Source organism: Myodes glareolus, chromosome 7 (assembly GCF_982192425.1).
Source record: "Myodes glareolus chromosome 7, mMyoGla1.1, whole genome shotgun sequence".
NCBI lineage: Eukaryota > Metazoa > Chordata > Mammalia > Rodentia > Cricetidae > Myodes > Myodes glareolus.
The window spans coordinates 95,252,133-95,270,347 of NC_142032.1; the positions used below are offsets into that span (position 1 = coordinate 95,252,133).

General features: G+C 49.6%; 1 protein-coding gene across 1 annotated transcript in view; it reads left to right on the forward strand.

Annotated features, from left to right (window-relative positions):
- The window catches only part of Trim66 (tripartite motif containing 66), a 59,634-nt gene that overhangs the window by 16,226 nt on the left and 25,193 nt on the right, over nucleotides 1-18,215 (forward strand). Inside the window, exons 3-8 of the mRNA XM_087908574.1 lie at nucleotides 9,643-9,746; nucleotides 11,694-11,841; nucleotides 12,780-12,912; nucleotides 13,374-13,490; nucleotides 14,550-14,664; nucleotides 15,155-15,301. Coding sequence (XP_087764700.1) covers nucleotides 9,643-9,746; nucleotides 11,694-11,841; nucleotides 12,780-12,912; nucleotides 13,374-13,490; nucleotides 14,550-14,664; nucleotides 15,155-15,301 — 764 coding nt within the window. The remainder of the gene's footprint in view (nucleotides 1-9,642; nucleotides 9,747-11,693; nucleotides 11,842-12,779; nucleotides 12,913-13,373; nucleotides 13,491-14,549; nucleotides 14,665-15,154; nucleotides 15,302-18,215) is intronic.

Here is an 18,215-nt window from a genome sequence, read left to right on the forward strand (position 1 = left end):
CGTTCAGAGCAGAACTAGCTTGACCCTCAAGGCTCTTCCTGGCTCTTCCTAGCTCCCCAGTCAACCTTGCTGCCTCATGTCCTTTATACTCTACATGGCCTGGAGGCCCGACACTTTTACACTTACGCTGCTCTGTGTGTGACGCCCCTCCTCCTCCTCAGTGACAGCTCACTCATGTCTGCAGGTCCAGCACCTGTGTGAACCATTTGCACAGCGTGAGGCACAGGTGGGGGGGGGGGTGTGCTTAGCTCAAGCAGGACTCCGTGATCAGAATTTTATCCCAGTATGGAGATGGAACGATGTAAGGAGCAGCTGTTTTGGGCTAAGGACGAGCTTTTTTCATATAAAAAGTGCCAGATAGCAGTTTTGGTTTTGCCAGTCATAAAGTTCCAGTCTCAATTACAATTACTCAACTCAGCCACTGGAGGTCAAAATCAGCCATGATCAGTGTGGAAACCAATGGCCCTGACTGTGTTCTAAGAAAGCCTTCCTTCCTTCCTTCCTTCCTTCCTTCCTTCCTTCCTTCCTTCCTTCCTTCCACCTCCCCCACCCCTCTTTTTGAGATAGGGTTTCATGCAGCTCTGGCTGTCCTTAAACCTAGTAAATAGCCGAGGATGACTGAACTTCTGATTTTCCTGCCTCCACCTTCAGAGTGCTGGGGAACTGAACCCAGGGCCGCTTGCATGCTAGGTAAGCACTGATCTACACGTCCCAGTCCGAGAAGCTGAGTTTTGACAGTATTCTTTATTGACAAAAACAGGCAGGCTGTAGTTCTGATTTCTGTTTTAAGCACTGGAGAAGTTGGTGGGTTTGAAACCACTGGTGCCATCAAGTAGAAAAGACTATTTGGGAGTCACCCAGGACAGAAAAATATCAATGAGACGGGTGGTGGTGCAGGCCATCAATCCCAGCACTCGGGGGCAGAGGCTGGCGGATCTCTGTGGGTTCAAGGCCAGCCTGGTCTGCAGAGGGAGTTCCAGGACAGCCAAGGCTGTTATATGGATGAAACTCCAGGTAGGAAATAACGTGAGAATGAGGTCCATGGAGGAGCAGGCAGGTCAGCAAGACAGAAGGGAGTTAACTTTGTCTAGAATATACAATGCTTAAAGGGGATCCCGAGATGGGACTCTGGAAAGAAAATCTTCTCAGGGGTCTTGAAAAACATTATTCTTGCAGAGTGGGAGCCATTGTGCTCAGTATGATCAGATCTAAGAGTCATTCTGAGCTGGGTGTGGTGTGGGTACTTTAATTGCAACACTCAGGAGGCAAAGGTAGGTGGGTCTCTGTGAGTATGGGACCAGCCTGGTCTATATAGCAAGTTCTAGGGCAACTAGGGCTACAAAGAGACCTTGTCTCAAAACAAGTAAACAGACAAACAAACAAACAGGCATTCTGGCAAGACGTGTTTGTCCACACAGCCTTTAATCTTGGCACTTGGAAAGTATAAGCAGGAAGATCAGGAGTTAATGTCAACCTCAGGTATAATTGTGAGTTTCAGGTTAGCCTGGGCCACGTGAGACCATCTCAAAACACACACACACACACACACACACACACACACACACACACACATGCATGCCAGTGAGGGCTGATTTGATAGCATGCAGGATGATTGCAGGAAGATTACCCAGAGGCCACTGTGATTGTCTGGGCCATTGCTTCCAGACTGGATGTCTAGGAACGATTTGGAACCTTGCCGAAACTCCAGGCCCTGTGTCTGAACCTAGGAGCTTTGGGTTTGGTAGACTGAGGATTCTTAGAAAGCTCTTCAGATTTGGAACTCGCTAGTGCAGGAAGGGCAGGGTGTTGCTGTCTGATTTAAGAGGTGTGGATGTCAGAAAACAGGATTTACAAAAGCATTTGGAAGTGGCCCTCTCCTTCGGCCCATACCTGTCTTCTCTGTTCAGAACAGCCCAGTCTCTTGACTCCTCCCACACCACCACCACCACTGCCCCAGGTCGTGTTTTGGTGGTACACCAACACATTCTCTTCAGAGCGACACTTTTGACTCATTTTAACATGTCTGCCTGCATTCAGGATTGTGTTAATGTTTAAGTGGATAAACTTTCTTTGTGACTTCCCTTGCTCAGCCAGGCTCCTAGAGCCTTTCTGGGTGGCCTTTCCTCAAGGTCAGGATCTTTTGTTTAGCATTCAGGGCCCTTCAGGAGCACCTGCCCCAGCTAGGCTCTCCCCACTGCCCGCCTCTGATTGCTGTGCGGCTGTAATCATCCTGTGACTCGCAGTATTATCCTATCCTGAAGTCTTTCTCTCAATTCACCCGTTTTTCTCCCCTCTTCCGTCTGTTTGTGTGTGACTGTGTTTCCTTGGGGAATAGAGAGAGCTGCCAAGGAACCCCTGCCCAGGACCTTTGTGCATCAGAAAGCAAGTGTCTGCTCCAGCTGAAGTCCTAATCCTCTGCTTGTGACGGACAGTTGGTCACTATGGCAACCGACTGTGACGTCACAGGATAAGGACTTCAGGTGAAGTAGCAGGAGCAGGTGAGTATCTAAGAGATAGATTTTGGTGTCCGTTGGAGAGTCCCCACCCCCTGCACTTTCCTGCGGTGCAGGGGGCTCGGAGGGATCTCTCCGGCTCCTGCTGTTTTTGAAAATGATGCGGTGAGAGTGTGTGCTTGGCATCTGCGTGCTGCAGCAGTGTGGGGCTGACAGAGTGTGTCAACTTGAGCTCTGGCTGTGCAGGCACCGCTGCTGCGGGAGCCTGTTATTCCATTCTGGATTGCTATTTTGATACCCAGATTGCATCATTCTTCCTACGTATAAACAGGGGGTCCCCAGGGCCCTGCAGCTACTCACTTCTCCACCAGCACTGTTATTGTGATGAGCTCTATTTAAATGAGCTGCCGGATCCGGGCAGGTTCCAGCCACACATGAGCACTCTCATTTTGGGGAACATGGAGGGCTGAAGGATTTTTGTGGATCGAGCCTTAAAAGCCCAGAGTGACGGCCTCCCGAGCTGTGAGATGTGCAGAGGGCGACAGAGCTAGTTCCTGAAAGTTGAAAATCTCGTTTTCTTCCTTCTGAGCTTCTATTCAGAGGCACCCAGAGGATTAGGAAGGAGATGCAGCTAGGAAGAGAGTCGCCTCTTTGAGGTCTCCCTCTTGCTGTTCAGTTTGGGAAAATTGCTGCAGAGACTTGGAGATAAACAGGAACAGGAGGAGTCAACCTTGCTCTTTCTTGCAGGAGCATCTCAGGTGAGCTAGAGAAACGCAGCCCGTAGCCCTGGCCGAGGACGCATCACAACAGGGAGAGGCTCCAGGCTGCTCCCCAAACCCCACCCAGAACCCAGCTCTCCCAGGCTTAGGCCCTGTGGCCCAGCTGGCCTGCTGCATGCGGGGAGGGCGTCCCTGGGCTCCTGGGGAGCACCGTCCTCCAGGACTGGTGGTGGTCTCACCTGTCGCTCTGACTTCTCTCCCAGGTGTTGCTCTAATTACAAGGCAACAGGGTGACAGGTAAGCCTGCTGGCAGCCAGGGGCAAAATCGGCAGCCAACCTAGGTGTGCCTTGGATCAAAATCTGCCTTTCTAACTGGTGCTGACATCTGAAGAGTAGGTGCAACCTGTTTCTTGAAGGCAGTGCTGCTCTGAGTCCCCGGGCAGTGCAAGGCTTCAAGGGCTTCACTGGGGCCTTACTCAGTGCTCAGACTCCCGAGGTTGCTAAGGGTGGGAGGGCACAGTCGGCTAGTGAGCCTGGCCAGCTGGCCTGAGCGTGGCTGCTGGGTTTCCTTGCTTAGTGTCTGGCAGAGGCAGAGCGAGGCAGCGTGTCTTACCTGTGGCTACAGAGGCTGATCAAGGCGGCTCAGTGATTTGAGGTTTTACAAGGACAATGTAGTTTTGAAGCATGTCTGTTTCTCGTGAGGCCTTCCTCTCACCCTCCGTGGGATTGAGAATTGGGAACAGAGGAGGTCTATCCAGCTTTGGACCTGGCCGAGGTACTTGAGGCTGCCTCTGTGGATCCTACTGCTAGGACAGAGAGATCTGGGCAGTTCCATGGAGCCCTGGATGAGAGCTGAACAGCGAGACTTCCCAACCCATGTGATTGCTTAGCACTAGGCCCAAGCTGGGCTCAAGGTGGCCATGGTGGCTGGTGGACTGAGATGACCCATGCCTGATTTCTGGGACCTCCTTGGGATGTCTCTCCTGCTCTCATCTTTTGAGGCCAAGGCTGCCTTGGCTGTGCTGTACGTGCTGAGAGGTAGTTCCCCAGGCTAGGCCTCCTTCCCTTTCCGGACTCAGTATACACTCCAGCCTTAGGAGCAGGCCCCAGACCACATCTTGGTCTTTCAGCTGAGTTGTGAGTCAGAGGAGGTAAAATGTAGCCTCCAAGCAGGACTGACTTCTCTGTGTTGGGAGTCTGTCCATTTGTCTGTCAGAGGGGAAGTGCACCACTGCTACATCCAGAGATTTCTGGACTTTCTGCCTTGCTTAGCTTCAGGACTCAGGGGCCAGAGCTCTCAGAGGAAGGAGCACTGTCCAGGGTGCTCGCTGTCAAAGCTGTGCTTTGGGGTCCCTTGAAGAACGAGTTTTGAATGCTGATGCCTGGACTCCGCCTCCTGAAACTCCATGAGCCACGTGCCTGTCCTATGTCAGGATGGTTAAAAGTCCCCATACAGTTCAGGTTTGTAGCCAAGAATGCACCTGTCTCCACATTTCTTTCCATTTGCTTTCCTCAAACGCTATATTTCTTAAGAGAGCTCCAGGTTCCAGAGCTGGGTATGGGCTATTAGTACGGTTGGATAATGACTGTGGTCTGATCGTTATTATGAAATAGTTTTTATATGGCGAAACTGTCTAGTTAATTGCAATAAAAATGTATCATTTATTTATTATTGAGTTAGGAAAGAATATAGCATAATGAAAGGGACATGACATGTTTTATGTGTGTGCGTTGCACGTGAACACTGTGGCGCATGTGTGGAGGTCAGAAAGAGGCCTTGAGTGTCAGCCCTCAGTTTCCAGCTTGTTTGAGTCAGGGTCTTATTATTGTCTGCGGCTGGGCTGCACAGTCCGGGTTGGCCTGTTGCCTTCTGGGGATGCTATCGGTTCCACCTTCTGTCTGCCTGCAGTTGTTCTGAGACCACACATACATGCCAGCATGGTCAGCTTCCATGCGTTCAGGGCATTGAGCTAGACCTCACGTCTGCACAGCAGCGCTTTTGCTCAGCCACCTCCCTGGCCTAAGGACACGGTCTTCAAGGTCAACAGTCAAACAGTCTTGGGTTTCAGTTTGCTATAACTTCTCAGTGCCTCAGTCTCCACAATAGAATGTAGATAAGACCTATTAAGAATGCTATAACACATGCATGGTGCCAGGAGAGGAAGTAGTGGTAAGTAGATGCCAATTTGGATCACACCTCCTAGGGACAAGAAATTTATTTAGGGGCTGGTGAGATGGCTCAGTGGTTAAGAGCACTGACTGCTCCTCCAGAGGACCCGGGTTCAATTCCCAGCACCCACATGGCAGCTCGCAGCTGTCTTTAAATCCAGTTCAAGAGAATCTGACATCATTATACCAATGTGCATGAAATAAAGTTAAATAAAGTTTTTTTTTTTAAAAAAAGAAATTTATTTAGCTTTGGAGGCCGGCTATTCTGGAACTCTCTTTGTAGCCTAGTGTGGTCTTAAACTTGAGATTCTCCTGCCTCAATCTCCTGAGTGCTAGAATTACAGACTTGCATTATGGCCCCATCTCTTTTTCTTTTTTTAAAAGGTTTATTTATTTATTAATAAATAATTATTAATTAATTATATTATGTATACAACATTCTGCCTCCATGTATGCCCGCAAGTCAGAGGAGGGCGCCAGATCTCATTACAGGTGGCTGCGAGCCACCATGTGGTTGCTGGGAATTAAACTCAGGACCTCTGGAAGAGCAGCCAGTGCTCTTAACCACTGAGTCATCTCTCCAGCCCCCCCCCCATCTCTTAACAGATGGAAGGAATGTGGCTCTCAGAACTGTTCTCCCAGGCCAGTAGGCCCCACAGGGAGACCTCTGGTGCTGTCCTCATTCTGGAAACAGAAGACCCACCTCCTAGGTGGTCTTTGTTAATGGTCTTCTCTGTCTCAAGAACGATGTTTCTGGTTGTGAAATGCAGTAAAATAGGTGGACTTGCTGATGCACACCTGTAATCCTATCACTTGGGAGGCAGTGGCAGGAGAATCGCTGTCACATTCAAGACCAGCCTGGTCTACATAGGTTAGGAGACCAAGACTTCATCCACATCCTTCATGTAGTCCAGCTGGTGGAGTGTTTCCCTAGCATGCGTGTCCACCTCCCTAGGAGTTCAAGGTCATTCTTGGCTCCATTTTGAGTTTGAGACCAGCTTGGGCTATGTGAGACCTTGTCTCAGAGCAAGTCCCCTCTAACATAAGCATTATCTGTAAATAGCGTTGTACTCACGAGGTAACTGAAGTGTGTAGATAGCTGTTCTCTGGCTCTGCCAGCCAGCAGCCCCTCCCCAGGGCCGACCCTGCTCCAGCCTCCCCTCACCACAGTCCATCGTTCTCTGTCTTTTGATTTGTTTGTTTGACACAGTCTCTCACCGTGTAGCTGAGGCTGGAATCACACTGGCAATCCTCTTGCCTTGGTCTCTCATGTGCTGGGAGTGTGCCGCCATGCCTGGCCCGCCTGACTTCTGACAAGGGGGATAGATAGCTCAGTTGCCATTTGACTGACTGTCCTCTCTTGCCCTGCCTCTGTTAGCACGTGAAAAGGATTGTGTAATCAGCACTCTCTTGCTAGGCCTAGACCCCTCATTTTAACAACTCAGTGACCTTCAGGGATAGAGGGTGCTCACTCAGGGTGACAACCAGATAGTAGTAGCAGAACCTTGTTTACAGATAGCACGATTGTCATCTCAGGAGCACTTTCCCCCACTGCCCAGAAACTTCCAGGTGGCTTCTTCCAAGTGGCCATGAGTACAGGGATATGCAAGGAGCACGCCAGCAAATGAAGTGCAATTGTCCCATCTACTAAAAACCAAGCACCGTCCTCTGACGCTAAGTGTGACTAATTTCTGTATGTAGACATGAACAGGAAGTTGAGATGCCATGTGGCGTTTCTTATACTAGAGGTACTGATGGACTGATCCTAGGGGAAACCAGCCCCGTTTCTCAAAAGTGGAACATCCGGACAGTCTTGAAAAGATGCATAGGAGCTTATCTGAAAAGGACAGAGGCAAGGAAAAGTATTTCAAGGAGGAACAGCATTTTGTCAGACAGAGCCATGCGAAAGTTTGGCTGATCCAGAGGCAGCAGAAATACTCGGCATGCCAAAGACCTACGGCATCTGGCAGATGAAGCTAGAGATGAGGCTGGGGGGAGGTAAGGCCAAGCTGAAAATGAATGCCCAACACAAGGGTTTTGACTTAAAGGCTAAGAACAGCGGATGATGTGCCACGAGGCCTTATTTGTACCACCCAGTTCATCCTCCTTTCCCACTCTGCTGTGCTACTGGTTTTAAGGTTTGATCACTTGGTACCAGGAGCTGGGAGTCCTGTGGAGGTAACCTTCAACACTCAGATCGCTGTTCTGAAGGCGGAGACAGTCACCTGACAGCCAAGAGTGTTGACCAGCAGGAAAAGTACCCAAGGGATTAGGATGTAGTTCTGTCATTCAAATCCATGGCTCTGCACGGGCTGTTCTTTTATATGATTTTGTGGGTTTCACAGATGGTAACGATGAATTTTTGCTGCGCAATAGGCCACCCCAAAACTTAGTGATCAAACCAACTTTCTTTGTTGTGTGGCTCTCCAGGTTGGTGATCTGGACTGGAATTCTCCAGGCACTCTGGGCTGAATTTGCCTGATCCTGGCTGTACTTCAGTACCTGCATTAGATTGGTGGGTCACGTGGTCTGGTTGGTTTGGGGTAGTCTTTCTTTTTTTTAATATTTATTTATTTGTTTATTATGTATACAGTATTCTGTCTGCAGGCCAGAAGAGGGCACCAGGCTTCTTTATTACAGATGGTTGTGAGCCACCATGTGGTTGCTGGGAATTGAACTCAGGACCTTTGGAAGAGCAGGCAATGCTCTTAACCACTGAGCCATCTCTCCAGCGGTTTGGGGTAGTCTTACAAGGAATGTTTGAGACAACTATGGTCTCTTTCCTGGAGGTCTGTTGTCTTCCAGCAATCTGAGTCCCAGGTTCAACTTTTCAGAGTAGCTGGAGAATTCTAGGAGCAAGAGCAGAATCACACAGGCTCCTGAGGTCTGGTCATAGATTCAGTGGGTGGAGTTAGAGAGTGATCCCCCCCTTTTGTGTGTGTATGTGTGCATTGTGTCCATGTATGTGGGGGTGGCATGCACATGTTTCTAATTTAATTCCCACAGCAACTCTATTAGAGCACACATGTAGAGGTCAGAGGACAACTGGAAAGAACTGGTTCTTTCCTTCCACCTGTAGATTTAGGGGATAGAGCTCAGGATCTCAGACGTGGCGGCAAGCACCTCCACCTGCTGAGTTACCTCACCAGCCTGTCTTTTTGTGACAGGCTTCTGCTGTGTAGCCCCTACTGCCTTTGACTTTGTGATGCCTTCTGCACCAGATTCCCAAGTGCTGGTGATTGTGGATGTGTCCCACCATGCCTACCTATCAAAGCAACTCTCATTTTCCCCTTCCTGTTTTACATGCAATGAAATAGGCATAGGTGAGTCAGTCGAGACAAAGCCCAAGGTCACCGGGTGGCAAAACTGGTATTTGGGCTTGAGTTCTTCTGAGTGCATTGCAGAGCAATTGACTCTGTAGCGTTCATTACTGCACTGATGGAAGGAGGCAGAGAAGACTGTGACAATATTGCTACAGGCCCTGTTACTACCAGTCCCTTTTCACACCAGCCTCATCCGTGCACACAGGTGCCTTGCCCTCCTCAAGAGACTTGTTCCCAGAGGTTCAACTGTTTTTAGAGTGGGTCTGAAGAGTCACTGTGGTCTCCAGGGTGACCATCTCCTGCTGCTTGTGTAATTCAGATGCCCACTATGCTAAGGAATGTTTGGAAACTGTTGCATTCTTCTGGGAAAGGGAGTGAACCAGGCTGCTCACAGGTGATGTTTATAGTGCGCCTTACATGGTCTGTGACTCTGGGTAGAAACAGCCCAGCCACAGGCTCCTGAGCCCCAGAAACAGACTTATTGGTATTGGTTAAACCAATGAAAAGCACCTTTATGTGAGCAGACAGGGGGCGGGGCTGTTCTTTTTCTGGCTAGAGAACTGGAAGCTCCAGCTTTGGGATCTGGGTAACATGGGAACATTAATGACTGTGCTGTCCTCTGGACAGCTATGCTAACCCTCCAAAGTCACGGAACTGGGACCTCAGGGCTTTAGAATGAAGAACTGAAGCATCAGGAAGCAGAGGCTTGAGTCTGTGGTAACCCGGCTCCTAGGGAAGAGAGGAAGGTAGATTAGGCAAAGACAGGGATGGGAGGAGACCAAATGGACGGTCTGTAGGGCTGGCCTCTGGTGGGATGGTCATGTTCATGCTAACTGTGGGCTGTGTTATTGAATAGAGATCATGTTGGCACAGAGGAAATATTGCCCGTATGTTGATGCTGGGTATGAGAAAGCCCCTTTCTAGGCCGTATGAATAACCACTCTGTTGTTTGACTCCATTGTCTATCTTCCCCTCCAGAGCTCATCTCCTGTCCTGGATGTCAACGAGTGTATCTTACCAGAGATGTAACTGAGCATATTTTTCTTCAGTACTTCCCCCCTGGGCAACCCACAATGGCCAGGGTAAGTCAGGACAATGGAATAGACAGGTGGTGGTTTACAGAAATTGATGAAGCCCCCATCTATAGGTCTAGCCACTTATCACTGGCTTGTGGTTCCATCAGTTTTCCCATCCATCCACCCATCCGTCGTCCATCCACCCACTCATTTATCCACCCATCCATCCACCCATCCACCTATCCACCCATCCATCCACCCATCCATTCATCCATCCATCCATCCACCCACTCATTTATCCACCCATCCATCCACCCATCCATCCACCCATCCACACACTGATGTATCCACCCATCCACGCAAGAGGGAAATCAAACATGTTTGAATTAGGAGAAGCAGCATAGTTTTCTACTAGGTGAAATTTACATGCTTTGAGTGGAAATTGAAGGTATCTTAAGATCTATTAAACATTACTTAATTTATTTCAGTATTTTTTTTCTCTCATGGCTCTTACAGATAATATCAGTAGTAGGCTCTTCTCTCTCTTTATCTTCCCCCTGAGTTGGGATTTCACACACCAGCTTAGCTTTAACTGGCATTTTCCTCCTGTGTCACAGCTCTGAGCTGATTCTCAGCCCTCGCCGACACAACACCTCCTGTTTCTCTACAGACGCGGCCTTATCACTGCTTCTCACTCTCCTACTGGTTTATTTACTTTTTCCTGTATCAGTTCTTCCTGAATGTGTGTTGCTCCCTGGGAGTTAACTTGTGTTCTGCTTCTAAGACCTCCATAGGGAAGTTCGTGAAGCCTTCTCAATCCACAGCAGTTTAGCGGATTGCGTGAGTTAAGGATGGACTAGGTAACGTTTCCCACATCTCCTCATTTCATGATGGCTCCCATCAGACGTAGCATCGTATCTGCTGATGAAGTGACTGTAGCATGAATTCTAATTGGTCTTAATTAATAAAAACCTGGAGTCAGATATTAGGGGATGAAAGCTGAAAGATCAGAGAAACAGAGTAGCCAGGCACTAGTTCTTACCTCTACCGAATCCTCGGACCAAATGGGGTGTCTTGTCTCTACAAGTCCCCAGACTAAATCCTGAGCTCTTTCTACTCCTGCTTATACTCCTCCCTCCGCCCAACCATATCCCTTTCCATCTCTACCTTCCTAGTACTGGGCTTAAAGGTGTGGACCACCATCGCCTGGCTCTGTTTCTCTTTTAGACTGGCTCAATCTCGCGTTGCCCAGGGTGGCCTTGAACTCACAGAGATCTGTCTGCCTCTGTGCTGAGATTAAAGGTGTGGACCACCACCGCCTGGCCTCTAAGGCTGACTAGTGTGGCTAGCTCCACCCTCTGATCTTCAGGCAGCTTTATTTGTTTCAGCACAAACAAAATATCACCACAAATGACCAAACTATTGGAGGTGAGGAGGGATCTTAGGCTGGGCAGGCTGCAGGTGGAGCACAGCTCTGAAGCCAGCCTTCATGTGCTCTCTCGGCTGGGTGGACTCATCTCCCTGGGTACCCTGACATCTTAGACTTTCTCTCCTTTGAAGACATTGGACGCTCAGCTTTTGCATGAGATTTTCCTCTGTTGTGACTTCCCCTTCATCTACCTACTTGCCATTCAGCATTCAACTTAGATGTGTCCTATTGATGAAAAAGTTCCTTGCCACCCTTAGGCCTAGTTCTTAGAAGCCTCCTTTTGCATGTGTCCTTAGCACTTGTCATGTATTTTTTATCGCAGCATTATCGATTTAAAAGGTGTCACCCTGCCTGAGCTGTGTATGCCTTGATGGGAGGGGGGAAGCCTTGGATTACTGGGTTTCCTTAACTTTAGTGCAAGATAGCCACTGTTCCTTCTGTCACAGAGGGTGCCCTCCACTGGACAGTACTCCTCGGTTCTGGGAAAACATTCCACCAGAATCCCAGTCAGGAGGGCATTTGCTGCTTGCAGCTGTAAACCCCAGTGACAACAGGGTCACCGATTTTGGGCTCTCTGCTTCCAGAACTGCTCTGAATGCAAGGAGAAGAGGGCGGCACATATCCTCTGCACCTACTGCAACCGCTGGCTGTGCAGCTCCTGCACAGAGGAACACCGGCATGTCCCAGCCCCAGGGGGCCCACTCTTTGCACGGACACAGAAGGGATCCTCAGGTACAGCCCCCCCCCCCCCCGTGTTTCTTCTGTGCTGAACCCTCAAGTGCCTGGAGAATAGTATTCTGACCTCGTTTCTCAGCCATCTCAGTGGGGATGGTTTCCGAGTCTTTTGCAAATGCAGAATATCTCCCTCAGAGTCAGAGGGGTGACTCAGTCTAGCCATTCACTGTTGGGCTGGGGGCGGGTGAGTGTGGGTGAGCTGGCGCTGGGAGCATGATCTTGAATCATGGAAGCTAGCTGAGCTCCCACCTTCCACTCCTATTTAGAGCAATATGCCTCACATCGGAGATTTAACAGTCGGGTCCACTCGTGCCCTTTAGTCTGTCCTGCACCATCTGTTTTAATCAACAGTCTTTGAGAAAGTCTTCTGGGGCCCTTGACTTGTGTGTGTGCGTGCGTGCGTGTGTGTGTGCGTGTGTGTGTGCGTGCGTGTGTGTGTGCGTGTGTGTGTGTGTGTGCGTGCGTGTGTGTGTGTGTGTGTGTGTGTGCGTGTGTGTGTGTGTGTGTGTGTGTGTGTGATATGTGTCTGGCCCACTGAAAGCAGACAGTTCATCACATGAACTAGTCTGAAGCCCCGCAAAGCTGAGTAGCTGGTGTTAGCCACACCGACACAGAATCCTGGTTAGTGAAGAGGCTTAGGCTCATTTAGGAGGGTTTCCCACTGTGCCAGAGAGCTCCCTGGAGCAGGAGCAAGTGCCTTCTTCACCCCTGGCAGGGGGTGGACACTGGGGCGCGAGAGTGTGAAGTTTCTGGACAGCTGAGCAAATCAGGCTAAGCTTGAATTCTTCCCGTTGCCCGAGTCTCAGTGTTCCCAAGAGAGACCTCTCCGGCTCGCATCTCCTGCCCCATGCTCTGTGTCTGTGCCGCGTCTCTGGAGGGCTGAGGGGGGCTCAGCAAAGCTTAGCAGAAAGGTCTGCACGAGTCTTCTCTCGCAGGGGTGAACGGCGGCTCTGGGGATTTCGCCTTGTACTGCCCTCTGCACACACAGGAAGTGCTGAAGCTCTTCTGTGAGACATGTGATGTGCTCACCTGCCACAGCTGCCTGATGGTGGAGCACAAAGAGCACAGGTGGGACCGGTGGACTGTCGGGGGGGGGGGTGGGGGGGTCTGGGAGGCTCGCTCTGGCCTGCTGAGGTGTCACCCTCTCTCCGAGGCAGGCTATGGTGACATTCATTTGTAATTCAACACTTGGGAGGCTGAGCGAGGATGGTGGTGAGTTTAGGTGACATCCAAGGCGACATGGTGACGCGGAGGACACCTTGCTTACATAGTGAAACTGTCTCAAAAACCAAAACAAAACAACAACAAAACCTCTCCTTGCCCACGTCAACCTGCAGCAGCTGGGCCACGGTGTTTCTCTTCTCGTGAGACGACTCTAAAAGCCTCCTGATGGCCTAAGAGACTTTTGTCTCTCCCAGTGTGTAATCCTGGCCTCTAAGGCTGAGACAATGCGCCATGGGATTCCTGGGTGCTGGCTGCTCAGGAGAGAAGCCAGCACTCCTCAGCTCCTGCTTTGTCTCCTCCCTTAGGTGCAGGCATGTTGAAGAAGTTCTACAGAACCAGAGGATGCTTCTGGAAAGCGTGACCACGCAGGTGGCACATAAGAAATCCAGCCTGCAGACATCTGCGAAGCAAATCGAGGACAGGTAGCCTAGGCCAGATCTGGCTAGTGCCGAAAATGCTCTGCTCTCTCATGACCTGGGCTCGGGTACCAGCGTCCAGATGGTCCACGGAGGAAGATGTGGTTAGGCAGATAAGCGTACATGTCCATCCCTTAGAGGTCTCAGTGCCGGTGAGCTGTCTTTGGGATATCAGCTGTTGACTAGGGCCAGCTAGTTCAAGGTGATCAGAGTGAGGCTGGACCTGGGTTCCGTGCTTTATGAATCAGCCGGAAATGAGTACCCGAGAACAAGGGTACATAGTAAGTAGCTTTTGGAAAAGGAAGTGCTGTATATTGTGGGATAGCAACAAGTTAGTCATCATCTGTCCCTTCTTGTTACCCATTTAAATAAGTTAAATGGCATGGCAGCACTGGTGTTTTGTATAGCAAGGGTTAGGAATTGGGAACCAGTGGGTTGGGAAACATGCATTGTTTTGTTCAGTTATTATAATTCTTTCAGTCAAGGCTTATCTTCATTTTACTGATGAGGAGGCAGAGGTTCATAGAGGTTGTCATCTGAGCTAACATGGCTAATCAACTTGGAAGCTAGGACTGCAGTAACTTCAAAGTTACCTTAAACTTTCTCTTAAATATTTTTAATGAGATATAATAAACTAAGGCCTTTAAAATGTGTAATGCATCGGTTTTTGGCATTTCACAGAACTGTGTAATTGAACGTTTCCATCACCCTAACGGAAACCCTTATGTTGCTGGTCACATCCCTCCACCTCCCACTCTGCCCAGTCCTCAGAAGCCTCTAGTCCCTGTACCCATGTGTCTTCCTTTTGGACAATATGAAATCATATCTATATATCCCACAGTACTGTGCCACCTGGTGAGCTACTGGGTGGACCCGAGGCTTCCTAGAGGAGGCCCAGTTAGACCAAGGGGTCTGGGAGGGAGAGTGAATGGGACCGAGAAAGGTCCTTCTTCTTTGATGCCTGCTTGGCTCTGATCTCAAGGTAGCTCCCAAGTTGCCAGCTTTTCTGTTTGCCATCTCCCAGCAAGCAGAGAGGGATCACTGTTTGTCCCATCCTGTTTCCAGGATTTTTGAAGTGAAGCATCAGCATAGGAAGGTGGAAAACCAGATCAAAATGGCCAAGATGGTCCTGATGAATGAGCTGAACAAACAGGCCAACGGGCTCATAGAGGAGCTGGAGGTATGTGTACACAGATGGACCCGGCGGGTGCATCCTCGTTCTCCTGGGTCAGACGCCAGGGCTAGGATTCAGATACATAGTCGTTGCGGCGTTTTGTTGCATGCTGTATTTAAAATTTCTAGTCTAATTTTGGGAGAGTGGCTTGTTAAGGACTGGGAAACCAGTTCAGCCTCTCACTGATGCCTTCCATGCCTCTCAGGTAGCTGCCACCCTTAACAACGCCAGGGAGGTCTTAAGACAGAGTCTGATTGTGCCTTCTTCGGAAGGCTGAATGCAAGAGGTGTAGCCATTCACTCATTCACGTTTTTTCCATTTGCCACCATTCCACATTTGTGCTGTGGAATCTCTCACTATCTCTTCTCCCTTTCTCCACCCACCAGCAACCAGCTCAAGGCTATTTTCAGTTCTCTTATCAGATGCCATCAGTGGCCACTAGACTTCCCAAATAGGCCCCCGGGCTTCAGCAGGGACTCTTTTCTCTGTGCACCAGGGCATCACTAATGAGAGAAAGCGGAAGCTGGAGCAGCAGCTACAGAGCATCATGGTTCTCAACCGGCAGTTTGAGCATGTGCAGAATTTCATCAACTGGGCCGTCTGCAGCAAAACCAGTGTCCCTTTCCTTTTCAGCAAAGAGCTGGTAAGAGGAAGCCTGTCCCTGCAGCTAGCCTGAAAACAGACCGGAACAGAACCTGCATTGCAAGGGGAGGGGCTATCCTTGGAAGTGCATGGTTTTAGAAGGAAAGAGGAGTAAGATAGCAGGTCCTGAGTTCTTCAGACCCAGCCATGGCTTTGGGTTAGTAAGCAAATGTCATTTTCTACCAGGTCCTATAACACAAGGGACCCAGCTGCAGAAACGATCTTGCTCACCCAGCCAGGAAGGCCTGTGGTTCTCACGGACTCACACATTGTCCTGGGCACAGGCAGTGTTCAGAGATCTCACAGAAAGCTAGTTACTAGATTCCAAGCAGGAGAGCAAGAAAAACAGGGACTGGAGAAGATCTTGAAGTCTTGAGCTTGTGATGCCCAGGAGAAGGAAGTGTTGGTTTTGGTTTTTGATAGGGTCTTGCTAGGTAGCTCCTCAGACCTCAAACTTGAGATCCTCCTGTCTCTTTCCCCTGAGTGCTACACTCCAGGCTAGAGGAGAATGGGCTTTAAAAGACAGTGGTACTGACTCTAAGGTGTCTGGAGGGCATCTGAAAAGAGGTGGCCAAAAGGCTGGCTTACTAGATGGGTCTGGACTTCAGAAGAGTCAGGGCTGGAGATTAAGAGGAGGCATTACTGGGACAGTCACCATGGCAGCATCGTGGAGAAGAGAACAAATCTGAAACCAGGGAATGCCATTATTTCTGCAGAGGGGCAGACGGTGAGAACCGAGAAGCACAGCTAGAGTGTGGAGGAGAGACAGGGACACAGAGTGCACAGATGTCCACGGAGCTCAAATTGAGGACTGTGCTGACCATCCTACAGAGGCGAGACAGGATGGACACGCCCAGTCACCTTGAAAGCTGGCAGTGCAGAGGTCTCTGGTGACTGTGTAAGAAAGTTCCAGCAAAGCAGGAAGGTAGAAGTCAGACGAGCGAGCGTGAGCGTGGAGGTGAGGCTAGAGTTAGGCGCGAGAAGGGACCAGGAATTGGGAAGGAGGCAGAGCTGGGGGAGACTTTTTAAGTCTGGAAAACATTTGCACTTCTCTATGGGAGAGAGGATGACAGTAAAACAGAGCGGGGTGGGTGGGGTGAGCACCCTGGGGAAGAGTGAGAGCCAGAGGGTGTCTGTTGGTCTTGGGTAAGGGCGAAGGGAACCTGTTTGAAGAGTTTGGACTTTTGTCATTTCTATGATACAATCCAGGCTGGCTTCAAACTCACTCTGTAGCCTAGGATGACTTGTGTCCCCCGAATGCTGATACTACAGGCATGCGCCACTATGCTGGGCGTATGCAGTGCTGGGTGTTGGACTTAGGGCTTCCTGTATACTAGGCAGACACTACTAACCGAGCTACATCCTCAGTTCCTGGAGCATCTGCCTTTTGTGGTCTCTCTTATCCTCTGTGAACTGCAAAGTCATAAATAAGTAGAGGGTTAGTGACTGGGTGAAACGGCAGGGTGTAGCAGTGGAAGAGGACCATGATAAAGGAAGTGAGGAGGCTGAGGGAACTTCCAAGTGTGCCCTTGAAAATAGCGGTCACTTCCACGGCCTTAGATAACGCAGCTGAATAACAAGACTTTAGCATAGCTGGATCGACCTGAAGTTGGGAATTGGTGGTCGGTAGAAACTTAGGGCCCTAGTGACATGGAACCTGAAGATGATGGGGAGCTGGGGAGACTGTGAACGGCTAGAATGGCCCTCAGAGTGCAGTGAGATTGAAGAGCATGTTCCAGGGGAGTAGGAGCACCTTCTAATCAGGAAGTAGGCCGTTGTTTATGGCCTCACAGATAGATGATGAATGAGGTGTAGGTGTAGTGGCTGAGCTGAGAACAGGTGGAAGTTGATTGACATTAAAGAAATAAAAATGATATAAGTAACATTATATATATGTATATATATATAACATTATATATTAAATTCTCAGATTGTATCTGAGAATATGTATGGATATACAAATACTACATATATGCATATAATAACAGTGAAAAAGAAGACATGAATTTGAAGCAGAGCAGGGATGGGTATGTGGGAAGACTTGGAGGGAGGAAAGGGAAGGGATAAATTTTATAATTAAAATAAAATATAATCTAAAAAAACAAACAAAAGGAATCAAGAATGGAACCTGGGGATGCAGCTCACTTGTAGAGTTAGCCTGGCATGTACAAAGCCCTGGGTTTGATTCCAAGTACTCCGTAAACCAGGTACGCTGGTGCATGCAGGGGATGAGAAGAAGTGCAGGTCATCCTTGAATATGCAGTAGAGGGCCGGGCGGTGGTGGTTCACGCCTTTAATCCCAGCACTCGGGAGGCAGAGGCAGGCGGATCTCTGTGAGTTCGAGGCCAGCCTGGTCTACAAGAGCTAGTTCCAGGACAGGCACCAAAAACTACAGAGAAACCCTGTCTCAAAAATCAAAAAAAAAATATGCAGTAGATTTGAAGAAGGCCTGGGATACGTGAGACCCTGTCTCCAAAACAAAACAAACTAAAACACAAAACAAAACAAAGACTTAAGAGGCCAAGATGTCAATTGGGTCACTAGTTGTCTAGGGCCAGATGATGGCCGGGTGTGAACCAGATGATGGCTGGGTGTGAACCAGATGATGGCCGGGTGTGAACCAGATGATGGCTGGGTGTGAACCAGATGATGGCTGGGTGTGAACCAGATGATGGCCGGGTGTGAACCAGATGATGGCTGGGTGTGAACCAGATGATGGCTGGGTGTGAGCCAGATGATGGCCAGGTGTGAACCAGATGATGGCCGGGTATGACTGGATACTTGGCCAAGCCCCAAGCAATGGGAGAGCGGTCGGGGCCTCAGATGAGAGCCATGGTAGAGGAGGATGGCAGTGGGTGGTGTGGGAGAGGCAGAGCAATGGCCGGCTCTGAGGTCGCCACAGATTTTGAAGGAGG